The sequence below is a fragment of the Gadus chalcogrammus genome, chromosome 10 (genome assembly GCF_026213295.1).
Source record: "Gadus chalcogrammus isolate NIFS_2021 chromosome 10, NIFS_Gcha_1.0, whole genome shotgun sequence".
NCBI lineage: Eukaryota > Metazoa > Chordata > Actinopteri > Gadiformes > Gadidae > Gadus > Gadus chalcogrammus.
This window is the reverse complement of record NC_079421.1, coordinates 6295508-6308519: the sequence shown is the minus strand read 5'-3', so window position 1 is coordinate 6308519 and position 13012 is coordinate 6295508. Positions and strand designations below refer to the sequence as shown.

Below are 13012 nucleotides of genomic sequence, written 5' to 3'. Positions count from 1 at the left end.
AGTAAGGTGTTCCAGAGGATTTAGATTTGACCGCAGAAGAAGAAAACCCGGAAGATCTTTCCAGTCTGTGCTGTAGTGATCTGTAATCTCTGCAAGGTAGGATGTGATCCTACTCCATTAGTTAATCTGCCAATGGTTATATCTTAGTTGCTTTCGTTTTGGTTGACTGTGATTAAACAACGTGTGACTGAGTGGCTCCTGTAGTTATCTTGTAACAGTGTCAAGTGAGCTTGCCATGTTTTGCCTGCACTGTGAGTTGTGTGTCACTTGGCTCCGGTCGATTTGTGGTGGTATTTTTGCTAGGCTATATATGAGATATTACAATTTCCATATAGGGATTTATCAATGCATCTAAAATGATGGTATAGTGTCAGATTTTATAATGGCCATCATCTGATTCCTCTTATCAGACCCATGTCAATGGAGATATAGTAGCAATACATTTAGTTGTATCATGCTTCAATAATAAATAACTACTTGTGCCAGCTTTGTGTATTCATTCTCCACCTATGTCCACCCATGTGTATTCATTCTCCACCAACGCATCCCCCTCAGTGTCGTCCCCCCAGCTGTCCGCTTCACTCCGTCCAGACGTCATGGAGGCCCCAGGAGGAAGGGAGAGTCCGGAACCATCCGGTGCAGCAGCGGCAGTAGCCAGCTTCTCCGGCCTCCTCCCCAAACCCAAGCTCAGCGCCGCACAGCTGGATGCCCAGCTGCAGGACGCGGTCCGCCTCAAAGCCGAGGGGAACGGCTTCTACCGGGGGAGGAGGGTCCGCTCGGCCATCGGCTCGTACCACCGGGCGCTGCTGCTGCTGAGGAGCCTGGACTCGGACGTCACCGCGGGGATCAAAGGCTTTGGGACGGAGGTGCCCGTCCTGACGCCGGCACAGGACGAGCTGCTGAGGGACACGCAGGTGGACTGCTACAATAACCTGGCAGGTAGGAGGGAACGTAGTTCTGTTTAGAACCCCCAATCCACCTCAAGTTATTGAGCCCGAAGTCCCAAGTATATAGAAAAATACATTATGGCTATGAATCATATAAAGTGGTACCGTAAAAGACTATATGCAGCACTGTTCCACTGATCCAGTTCCGACTGGTGCCCACCAGTAAGCACAGGTTCACATTCACACAGGAGGTCTACTAGCCAGGTAGTACACTTACTTTGCTATAGTCTTTTAATGGGTATTCATCCAAAGTTACTCGTAACAAATACAGATATTGAGGGGCATTGAGGAGCTGTAGGAAAACATGCCGGCATTGGGGATCAAACTCTGAGCCTTTTTAGCGAATCAAGCCAACCAAAAGGTTATCCTGTCCCCTCATCTGCCACACAACATCTCACCTACTTTATTTGTTTGTCCTCCCATGTCCAATCTTTCCCAGCATGTTTGCTCCAGAAACAAAGTGTGGATTACACCCGTGTCCAAGAGTACAGCCTGCGCGTGTTGCAGAGACGACCGGAGGACCCCAAAGCGCTTTACAGGGCTGGGGTCGCCACGCTGGAGCTGGGCGATGCACACACTGCCAAGCAGTACCTCACCAAGGCCTGCAGGGGGCAGCCTAACGGTAAGACCACATTGTGTAGGGAAGACACACTTTAAAGGATTATTTCAGAGCTTTATTTGAATGCATATTTCACAAAATAAGGTAATTTTGTTTGTAGTCTGCATTGTTTGTTTGGTAACTCTCAATGAAATCGCCTTCACCGATTGATGATAAACTATATGCAATCCAGTCCACTTTACCCTTGTTTTCATCTGAGTCGGTTGACGGTTCAGGAATTCTAGACCAACTTTTTGCTAGCCACAAATCGTATTTCACTAGATATGTTATAGATAAATATATATACCCCTGGTTTTCATTGTGTGCCATTATTGCAGATGCAAATGTGAAGAAGTATCTGCTGAAGGTAGATGAGAAGCTAAAGTCAGAGCTACAGAAGGAGAAGGCGATGTACCGGGGAATGTTCTCCTCCAGCTCCAAGGGGGAAGAGTCAAGTTAGGCCAGCGGCTAGGCCCTTACCAGCCAACCCTCCCCAACCCACGGAACCATGAGCCCAGGATCCAGAGACAGTCGGAGTGGAGCTGATCTCACGGTGCCTGACCTGGCTAATAAACAATGAACGGATCACACGCACGGCGTCTCCGTGATGTTGTGGGTGAGGCACTGGTTGGAGCACGAATGAACAAGGTCGTAGGGCGCATGCTAATCTGAACAGTGGAGATTCAAGATGACAGCAGGTGCGTGCAACGTGCAGGCCACACTGAACACATGCCCACGGTGGAAATGTGGTTAAACATTGTGAATGTTTTCGGTATAGAGTTGTAGAAGGTGGTCTGTACTATTGGACAGGCACCCCAGGGCCGTTCACTGCACTCTTATGCCTTCGTCAATTTGTTCTTTGGTCAATTTCACGACGTGTTGCTTTAATCTGTTGGTTTTTTGTTTGATTCAATAAATACTTTTTGTAGTTTGCCAAACTGCTATCCATTTTTTAAATACCATGCTAGAAATGATGCCATGCATGGACACAAATGCATTCATTAGAAGTTTATTTTATTAATTATGGTCTGTTTGTTTTCTCAAATACATTTTAGGATACATATCTTCCATTCAAATCTTAGGATACACGTTTCAAAATCCTGAGCACAATATCGAGTTAAAGTTTATTTGCTTTTGGTCAATATCTGGCCAATATGATTGTACTTTTCAATAAACAAGAATAACCTCACATCCACACTAAAGCCATTATCACTGAATCACAGAAATACAGAACAGTATGCAGAAATGCAGCATGTACATCCAGCAACATCATTCATGTGTTTAAAGTAGTGTTTATTACATCCTTACTCCTAATAGAATACTGACTAGACTTTTGTAATAGTTTGAGGATGAAGGCGTCACTGCTTCACTTCTTTGACGATCTCTTCTTGAGGCTCAAGGACCTCATGGAGCCAAACATTCTCTTCCCGAGGTCCCTCAGCGACCTGGACCTCTGGAGGGTCCGGGGCGGGGGTGACGGCGAGAAGGAAGGGGAGGAGAGGGGCGGCGAGAGGGACTGGCAGCTGCCCTCCAGGCTCTGGGACCGGGAGAGGTTGAAGAGGCTGGCGGTGGAGGACAGGCGTTTATCCCCGTCCCCGTCCAGGGGCCTCACGCCGTCCTCCGGCTCCAGCTGCAGCCGGGCCCGCGCTACGTCCAGGGAGGACACCCAGGGTGTGGCCCTCAGCGGCTCCTGGCGCCGCGCCCGGGGCACCAGCAAGCCCTGGGACTCGCTGCGGAACAGAGTCCTGGAGAGCCTCAGGCTGGAGCTCCTCTTCTCCCAGCCGCCTTTGCCCTTGGCGGCGGCGGAGGAGGAGCTGGGGGAGCTGTCCACCGTGGGCCTCTTCTCCTTACAGCTCCCCGTCATGGGCTGCCCCCTCCGACACTCCCTCCTCCAGCTCCCGCTCCGGCTCCAGCCGTACCCGTACTCCGCCCTGTCCACCTCCTCCCGGTCGTCGTCCGACTCTCTGCCCCAGAGGCGCCCGTCCCAGCCCCTCCAGAGGCGGCCCGACGTCCTCTTGGGCGCGGAGGCCTCCCTGGGCCGGGGCTCGCCCTCTCCTCGCTCGTCCTCCCCCCAGGTGGAGCCGTAGTTGTCCCGGTGGGCGTAGCTGCTCACCGGCGACGCCCGGACCAGCTCCCGGGACGCGTGCCTCCCTCTGTAGAGGCCTTCTCCCTCGGACCGCCTCCAGCCGCCGCCAGCCCCGCCCCCCCCAGCGGCCTCTGCGTTCTGCCGGAGGGACCCGCCCCTCGGCCGGACGGCGGGGGCCGGGGCGCTGGCGCTGCCGCGGGGCAGGGAGCACTGGGACGGCGCGTCCCGCCGGAACACGGAGAGGGGGGTGGAGCCTAAGGGGGACGGCTGGAGAGGGCGGGGAGGGGAGTGGCCCCTGGGGAGGGGCCGGGCGGCCGGGGAGGAGGCGGTGGAAGACGGCAGGTCGGAGGGGCCGGGGCCCTGCTGGTAGCTACAGTGGGAGGGCTGGTAGTGCAGGGCCGGTGCCTGGACCGGGGGGTACGGGTGTAGGGGGCTGTTGGCGTGGGAGAGGGGCGGGGTGAGACTGGCCTGTGACCGCGGGGAGTGAGGCAGCGGGGGAGTGAGACCAGAGTGAGACTGTGGGGAGTGAGTGACGCTGAGCGACAGCTGCATGGGCCGCGGCGGAGTGAGCTCCGAGTCCACCGAGGTGCAGCGCATCTTGGCCCAGGGGTGGGGGTGGTCCTGGGGGGCCAGGCGGTACGGGTACCCCGGCGCGTGGCCCTGGCTCCTCGGCCGGGTTCCGGGCTCCACCTGGAAGCATTCCACGTCCAGCTCCACCCCCTGCTCCATCAGCCCCACCACCACGGCCCGGGACAGGCCCGAGAGGCGCACGATCTCCTCCACCATGGCCGAGTCCTCCGCCAGCAGGGAGCTGGAGCCCAGGTCCTGGGTGAGGCTGCTGCGCTGGGACCCCGGGGCCGACCCGGTGTGGACCCCCAGCCCGGCCCCCGGTGGGGCGCTGCTGCTCCAGTCCAGCGAACGGCAGAAGTTCTGCGATCCAAACGGGGGGGTCGCTCCGGCCCCCGACGCTACCTCCAGGGAGCTGCGGTGGCTCAGGGTGGAGGGGCAGGTGGAGATGCGGGAGCGCGCTCTAAGCCCCGGGGTCGCCGTCGACGACGACGTCAGGGAGGTCGCCGAGGTGGAGGCGGCGGCCTCCTTGGAGAGGTCGGTGCTCAACGCCCCGGCGCTGCCGTTCTTGGTCTTCTCCCCCAGCCCCAGGCCGGCCCCCACGCCGGGGGGCAGGTTGAGGTTGAGGTTGAGGTTGAGGTTAATGTTCACGTCTTCCCCCGTGGCCGAGGGGAGGTTCCCCAGGTTGATGGAGTTCCTGCTGGCCCTCTTGCCGGCGCTGCTGAGGCTGACCTTGGCCGAGTTCCCCACCAGGGACTTGCAGGGCGTCGCGCTGCCCCCCAGTGGCTTGGGGGAGGGCGCCGCGCGGCTCTCGAAGGCCGAGAGGGACTGCGTGGAGCCGTGGCCCTTGCTCGGAGTGCGCAGGGCGCTGTTGGCAGCGGACCCCTGGGCGAGGTCCAGGGTGGAGCCGGAGGAGCGGCTGCGGTACTGGTGAGCCAGCCGGGAGATGTACTGCTCCAGCTGGGTGAGGGAGGGTGGGCTGGGCGGTCCCGGGCCCGTGGGGGAGACGGGGTCTGGGTCCGAGGCCGGGGGGTCCTCCGGCGGGGGGCCTTCGGGGCTGGTCGAGGCCGAGGACTCGTGGCCCTGCGGGGTGAAGAGGGGGCTCTGGAGGGCCACAGCGTGCAGCGGGCTGGGGTAGCAGTACACCTCCTTGGTGCGTCGGGATACCAGGTCTGTGCAGTAGTGCGGGTCCAGTTGAGCCCTCAGATGAGGGGAGGAAGAGGAGGAGAGGGGGTCGAGGAGGGAGACCAGGGTAGACGTCTGAGGGTCGCTCAGCGATGAGCAAAGGTCAGATAAGAAGCTCAGGCCGGCTGTCTCAAAGTCCCCTGCAACAAACAACAAAAGATTGTTTTAGAAAAACTTTTCTGGACTGTTTAAAGACCCATCTGTTCATACATACATGTATAAACCTCCATCAATAAGGAGAGCTCTCGAGGGTTAGGAAGTGTTAACAATCATTGAGTGGAGGCCATGCACTGTATCTACATCATGGCTTACTGTACCATAGCCCATGTAAAACTAGAACATATTCCCAGATGTGTCTTATAAACCTCGGAATATGTCACATGCATTCAGAAGAGATGATTCAAGTGCTACAGATGTGAAAGTACCCCTCCTCATTCCCCCTGGAAGCATGTTCAACTCTCAGCTCCAACACGTTCTAGCCACTGCAGGACTGCTGCTGTGCATCAGAATGGCAGCGATGTTAATCCCTCCAATTGTCTTTCTTTTTGTAGCCCATGCCAAGTTGTCCGGCACAAGGTTGCATATTTAGCGGGTTCCCATGGCGATGACCCCTGCATGCCTCGCCTTTGTTCCCTTGATCCTGGTTTAATTGCAGTCCTGTCAAGTATTGACCAGACGAGACTTGACAAGAGGAACGGGTGTTCCTCTAAACAGAACCAATCAGAGCAAAGCCCCCGTTGAACGAGACATATAAACCCCATCGCTAAGGTTGTGGACCCCCCCAAACGAGACGCTCACCTGAGACGAACCCCCTCCCCGCCACGTCCGCCTCCCCGGGGGCGCTCTGCTCCGAGGCGGGCTGCGGGCCGCACCCCGCGCCCTCCGCCCACCGGGGGACGCTGGGCTCCCCGGGGACAGGGGGCGGGTCTCCAGGGACCGGGGGCCGGTCCCCGGGGACAGCGGGCTGCTCCCCAGGGACCGAGGGAGCAGGCTGCTCGCCCCCGTGCCTGGGGGGCTTGGGCGGCGGCCCCGGCAGCCCCGGCGCCGCCTCGCTGGACACCGAGTAGCAGGAGTCCGACAGAGAGCTGCCGCTGACCGAGTAGAAACCTGGAGAGGGGGGGGGGGGGCATCAGAGTTCAGAGCTGGTCTGTGGACAGTCCCTCTTTGTTGGGGAGCATGCTGGAGTACAGGTGGTGTCAGGATGGGTGAGGGAGGAGGGGCGAGCGGTCAGCAGATTGTAGTGATAGAGCTGCTTTGTGATCCATAACAACCTCAATATAGTTTTAACAATGGTTTCTTTTTACCACCAAATTGCAACTGGCAAGGACTGGATCCGCAATAAAGGTCCTTGGAAGAGAATGCAATATTTGGTCAAGATTACAGCGTGGGCTGATATGTTTTGACTATTGAGTAAGAGCGATGTAGAGGGATAAGGCAAAAGAGTCGAGGATTTCATCTGGTTTAAAACCTAAATAAACCTTCAGTAACACAAGAGGTGTGTAATAATAACCAGATAAATGGTGGTATGCGATCTATGAGGTGAGGCAGCCGGTGTGAATAAGGTCAAGCTATGAGATAATAGACGGTGTGTTGCGAGAGCAGCGGCAAGGTTTACAAAAGGAGTTGAGGGTTAATGTTTAATCGAACTGCACACAGTCAATAGTGGCAGGAGGTGACGGGCGGTGCAGGTTAACACATGAGCGCCCTATGAATGACCAGATAGGAAGAGCAGAGCTGGGGCCTTAGATACTAGCATGTCTTAACTAGTCTCTTCATGTTGGTGGTTCTTTGTGTACTAGTATGTCCTAACTAGTGTGTTCATGTTGGTGGTTAAGAGCAGAGCTGGTGGTTCTTTGTGTTCTAGTATGTCTCAGCTAATGTATTCATGTGGGTGGTTCTTTGGTTACTAGTGTGTTAACTAACGTGTGCTTCACGTTACTTGTTCTTTGTTTACTAGTATGTGTTAACTAGTGTCTTTATGTTGGTGGTTAGGTGCCGTACCTGAGCTTGGTCTGGAGTCACTGTCCATCTGGATCATACTATTAGAGTCCAGAGTGGGGGGGGACAGCAGCTCAGAGGAGGCATCCCAGGACAGATTGGACCACCTTGAGCTACCAAACCCCCCGGTTTTGCAATGAACTGGCCCATCGCCTTGGATACCCCCCTTCTCCAGTAGGGGTCCCTGACAGGGGGGGGATATGACCTCGGCGGGAGAGCAAGTCTGAAAAATAAAACAGACACAAACAGAAGAAGACTTTAGTCGGGCAGCTCGGCGAGAGACCAGCTGAATGTACCTCCTGAGGGCCACAGTGGGGGCCTGTCACACTGCGCAGTAAGCACTAGTAACATCAGAAAGAATTTGTCCTAAAAAAAAAAATAAGGTTGTGACACCCCCCCCTCCCTCAGATTACAACCACCACCATCCCCCAAACAAAGATCCTCCCTCTCCCTCTCCCTCTCCCTCTCCCAAACAGATTAGCGGTAAAGTGACATCACCAGCTTCCAGGAAGTCTCAAGGCACCAAACAACACAGCTGCAACAAAAGCCTTCTGATTGTACCTCAGTGGCAGAGTTACTGTGTGTCGCTGATTTGCATGATTGGTTTTGTTCGATGGACATCTCCCATTTCCACACGCAAACATGCACGCACACACACACACTCACACACACACACACACACACACACACACTACTATTAAGGAGATAGTCGGTGGACAACAGACCTCTTGTAACTCTAAGCACTAATTAATCCCCCTTGTTACCGAAGGCAGACAATATAGGTAGTGAGTCACCGACGGAGTGAAAGAAGAGTGGTGGTGATGTTGGTAGGGGGGGGTAGGGGTCGTAGGATAGGGGGAGGGATTTAGGAGGATAATACCAGGAGACAGATGACGCAACAAAGAACAGCAGGAGCTGCAGAAGGAAAGGGGGATGGATGGATGGACTGATTCTTTAGGGAGGGGGGGGGGGGGCTGTTGAAGAAAAGAGTTGAGAGACTTTGATCCCTCCTGAAGCTCTGACTCCTCTCCGTCGGACTCTGCTGCTGGAATGTAAAGGCAGAGGAATGGGGGAACGAAAGAGAGACTAAAGAACGAAAATAGAAACAAGTCCGCCAGTGGGAGGCCGAGCAAGGTGGAGGTGGTGGCGGTTGCCTGGTGAGACAAGGGCATCTCGAAGGAGGTGCAACACCACCCTCTCCCACCCCCCCCCCCCACCCCCGTCTTGACAAACACCACCCCCTCCCTGCCTCTATTATCTCCTTGCTGCCACCTCGTCCTCACCATAGATACGCCAGCCCTCTCGCTCTCTTCCCTTCATTTCCACTCTCTCTCCCCTCTCCTCCCACACAGGACTACGAACAACACAAAGAATATTTTAACCCGTCCAGGTCCAGAAAGCAGGCTGCGCAGAGCACGCGTCCATCCTTCTGTCCTTTGGTCAGGGGTCGAGTATATTGGGCCTTTGTGAACCATCCCATAATCGCCTCTCTGTTTGAAAAGCCCTTGATAATGCAATGCACATTTTCCTGAATGCGAGTTCCCCAAAATAGACCACTCAGAGGCTTGGAGCTTAGCGTTAACTCGTCCTCGTGCTGTTGGACCTCCTTTGGGCCGCTCGCACTGCACGTCAAACAAACGATCTCTCTGATGGTCCCTGATGCAGGGCTCATTATGGCATCTCACGTTACGGCAGCGGCGAGGGCATGATCGAATCACAGAGCCAGCGGACAGGAAGCCCGGGGTGCTGGGCCGGACGGCTGTAACACGACACCTGTGTGTGGAGAGGGGGAGGCTAGGCGGTGTGGGAGCAGAGACACCAGCAGTGGGGCATTTGATTGTACCCAGGCCGCTGCTGCAACACACTGAGTTTAATAACCAGGGGTCTCATAGTGCCTTTCAACCAGGCTGTGTGCGTGTGTGGGACAGAGGAAGTTTTAGCCAATGAGAGAAGCAGCAACCAGCTGTGTGTGTGCGTGTGTGTGTGTGTGTGTGTGTGTGTGTGTGTGTGTGTGTGTGTGTGTGTGTGTGTGTGTGTGTGTGTGTGTGTGTGGACAGTGGAAGTTTTGGGCAATGAGAGGAAGCAGCGACCAGCTGTTAGTGTGTGTGTGTGTGTGTGTGTGTGTGTGTGTGTGTGTGTGTGTGTGTGTGTGTGTGTGTGTGTGTGTGTGTGTGTGTGTGTGTGTGTGTGTGTGTGTGTGTGCGTGGGTGGACACTGGAAGTTTTAGCCAATGAGCGGAAGCAACAGACGTGTGTTTATCTGTATGTGTATGTACGTGTGTGTGTGTGGGAGTGTGGGAGTGTGGTAGTGTGTGTGTGTTTTTGTGTGTGTGTGGAAGTTTTAGCCAACGAGCGGAAGCAACAGACCAGCTGTGTGGGTATTTTCATGTGTATCTGTATGTATATGTACGTGTGTGTGCGTGTGTGTGTGTGTATGTACATGTGTATATGTATGTGTGTGTGTGTGTGTATGTACATGTGTATGTGTGTGTGTGTGTGTATGTGTTTGTGTGCGTGTGGGAGTGGAGGAAGTAGCTAAAGCTTGGCTCAGGACCTTGCGTGGCGTGTTCGGCGAGCGCCCTGCTCAGATCCTCCACCAGGGCCGCGGTGGATCGGCACCAACCCACTCCTACTCGCTCTAACATATCTGCCTTCTGCTCCGCTGGCCGTTATATAACACAACACTGATCACTAGAATAATAAGCCTGTAATAATGATAATAAGTGACAATAAGCCCTGCTGTTGCTAAAACACTGACACGGTGAGGCTGACAAAGCAGCCGCCTCAGTTTGAATGCCTTGGCTGGGCCGCGCTGTGTGGGCCGCTCTACCCCGGCGTGCCACGCAACCGACGGCGAGCAGCCTGATCCCCGCACAGTGGTGATGACTAATCTCTCCCTCCCTCCCTCCCCCCCCCCCCCCCCGCCTCCCAGCGAGGACCCTCTCAGGGGGGTGTCAATCAGTGGGCGATGGCGACGAGAGAGAGAGAGAGAGAGAGAGAGTCATTTTGAACAAGTCTAGATCACATTTAAGTAGACGAGAGAGAGAGAGAGAGAGAGAGAGAGAGAGAGAGAGAGAGAGAGAGAGAGAGAGAGAGAGAGAGAGAGAGAGAGAGAGAGAGAGAGAGAGAGAGAGAGAGAGAGAGAGTCATTTTGAACAAGTCTAGATCACATTTAATTAGACGAGGGTTAGGACGAGAGAGAGACAGGGCAGAGGGAACGGCAGTGTGTTTCTATACATCCACATCTCTGACCACTGGTTCCCTCAGTGTCGAAGGTGTCCCTATGGCTCCTTTCTCTAGCTTATACGGACAGGGGACGCCTCGCCCTAACTGAGGCAGAGGTGTGGCGTCCCCCTGTCTGTATAAGCTAGAGAAAGAAATCATGATGGTAACCCACCAAGACTCCACAGAGGAGACTCCACTTCCCTTCCCTATGAGCCTGAGATGTACAGCAGGTCTGGTGTTATGGTTGTCAAAAGCGAGCTGACAAACCGGACGGATCATGACTTAGCGAGGGAGTGTGCATGTCTGTGGCAGGTTGCTCAACAACAACAACACAGCCCACACACACACACTTTGTAGAAACACCTGTTTGTCTGATTGCATCACCGCTGATTCTGCTCAGAGGTTCTGGTTTGGAGATATAAGATGTTCGGGGTATATATACGTGGGCCGGACCACCCGACGTCTCTCTCTGGCGCGGGAGGGGTCTTGGGTGGTCATGTAAAAGCGCCAACTTCTGGTGGGTAAAGTGTGTGTGTGTGTGTGTGTGTGTGATTAAAAGAGAAACACACACACACCCACACACACACACCTCCCAACCTGTGCATTGCTATTTACAGACACATTCCAACCTGTCTCCATGGAGTTCTGGCACTTTCACAATAAGGATGCAGCTGATTCAAAAGCAAACACACACACAAACACACACACGGATACAGACAAGGAAACACACTGGTGGGCAGAGAAAGGGATCATGGGACAGTACAGGGTGACTCTTATGGAACAGTATCCTGGCCTCGATGGGGAGAGTGTGTGTCACTGTGCCTGGAAGCTGTAACCAACACCTAACACACATTCTTGTGCGGTGTTTTTTGTGCGTTGGCCGTTCCCAGCGACTCATAGAGCTCCAGGAAATAGGAGCCACGGTCCATTCATAGCCACGGGGAACCACACCACACCAAGTGTCGTTAGGACTGGGAATAGAAAATCTCACGGTCACAGTTTGACTTTTTGTTACAGACCACATGCCCACGCGACAGTAACCTATTACAAGATGTCCGTTCAGACCTCAGACGGTAGAACCTGCTAGATACCGCTGGTGAAGTCCAGTACCTCTCTAACATGTGTCCTTAATTCTAACCTTGACCATAAGATCCACCGGATCAGACTGGCACTGGGACTGGGACCGTGGCCCAAATGACAGTACTTCCCAGTGTAGGGAAAACAACATTCGTGTAATAATACGGTTCCGTGGTGGGATGGAGTCTGTGTGTGACCATCTCGATCCATTACGCATTCGACAGTAGGCACACGGGCAGGCGCGCCCGAGGGAGGATGATACCGGGGGCTACAGAGCCCCGCAGGGAACGGTTTGTTGGCATGATATCACCAGCATCCATACATATTTAATAACCCTGCCATGCACTGATCTAGGCCGTGGCCAACACACTGACCTGTTGCCTGCGGGATGTCGCAGCAGAACACTGGTCCAGATCCGTGGCCGACGCGCCGTCGAGGTTCCCGGTGTTCCCCTCCGGTCCAGGGTGGACCGTGACGGTACCGGCGGCGCCGGTGCTGACCTCTAGCGCACCGTCCACCAGGTCCAGGTGTTTGCAGCGGAGCAGCTCCAACTCAAGCACCCCGGCTAACGTCGCTTTGAGCCGTTCGCCGATCCGGACACGCTCGGTGCCGGACCATAGAGAGGTCACGCAGCTGCTTCGCCCGGCCATTCCGGGGCGAAGGGGACGAGCAGGGGGGTACGGGAGGCAGCGGAGCCTCTATAATGGCCGTGCGCTCGTACTCTGTTCTCCGATCACTGGACAGACGGGCTACGGTCCAGCACTAGTCAGCTCAATGTGCATGGGAGCTGTCGAGCAGCCACATCCCAGCCGCTCACAAATCAAACGGATGCTGTGTCAAGGGGGAAAAAAACGCTGCTACTGCTGAGCGTCTCCATCTCGAGTGCCACACGTCAAGTCCGCGGGTATCGAAGCCTGCTGCCGGATCCAAATGACGGCAGCCTATATCCACTTGTCGCCTACTTCTAAGGCGATTAAATAACCATGATCCATAGCGTTGGTCTCGTCATTCGGTGTTGACATGCGTCCAGACCGCGTTGGATGGCGGATCCATGTGCTGTGTGTGTGTGTGTGTGTGTGTGTGTGTGTGTGTGTGTGTGTGTGTGTGTGTGTGTGTGTGTGTGTGTGTGTGTGTGTGTGTGTGTGTGTGTGTGTGTGTGTGTGTGTGTGTGTGTGTGTATGTGTGTGTGTTTGTGAGTGGGTCCTGTGGTCCGCTTCCTGCAGCGGGTGCAGACAGAACAATGCGCGAGGTAACGTTACTTGTGGGCAACAGTGCGGGGAAAAAAAAATGTAATGCAAATGGGAGGGGCATATGCGCAAGAGCTGGACGC

The 13012-nt window shown here is 54.9% G+C and overlaps 2 protein-coding genes across 2 annotated transcripts; one reads left to right on the top strand and one right to left on the bottom strand.

Annotated features, from left to right (window-relative positions):
- Positions 1-2739, top strand: ttc9c (tetratricopeptide repeat domain 9C). Its single transcript, XM_056600882.1, has 4 exons — positions 1-96; positions 556-939; positions 1387-1569; positions 1884-2739. The coding sequence occupies exons 2-4, from the start codon at positions 597-599 to the stop codon at positions 2003-2005; spliced, it is 648 nt and encodes a 215-aa protein (XP_056456857.1). The 5' UTR covers positions 1-96; positions 556-596; the 3' UTR covers positions 2006-2739.
- On the bottom strand, positions 2166-13012 carry si:ch211-168f7.5 (nascent polypeptide-associated complex subunit alpha, muscle-specific form). The gene is made up of 4 exons (XM_056600881.1): positions 12057-13012; positions 7385-7604; positions 6182-6490; positions 2166-5523 (listed from the first exon to the last, which is right to left on the bottom strand). Exons 1-4 carry the CDS (start codon positions 12330-12332, stop codon positions 2912-2914), a joined length of 3417 nt encoding a protein of 1138 aa, XP_056456856.1. The 5' UTR covers positions 12333-13012; the 3' UTR covers positions 2166-2911.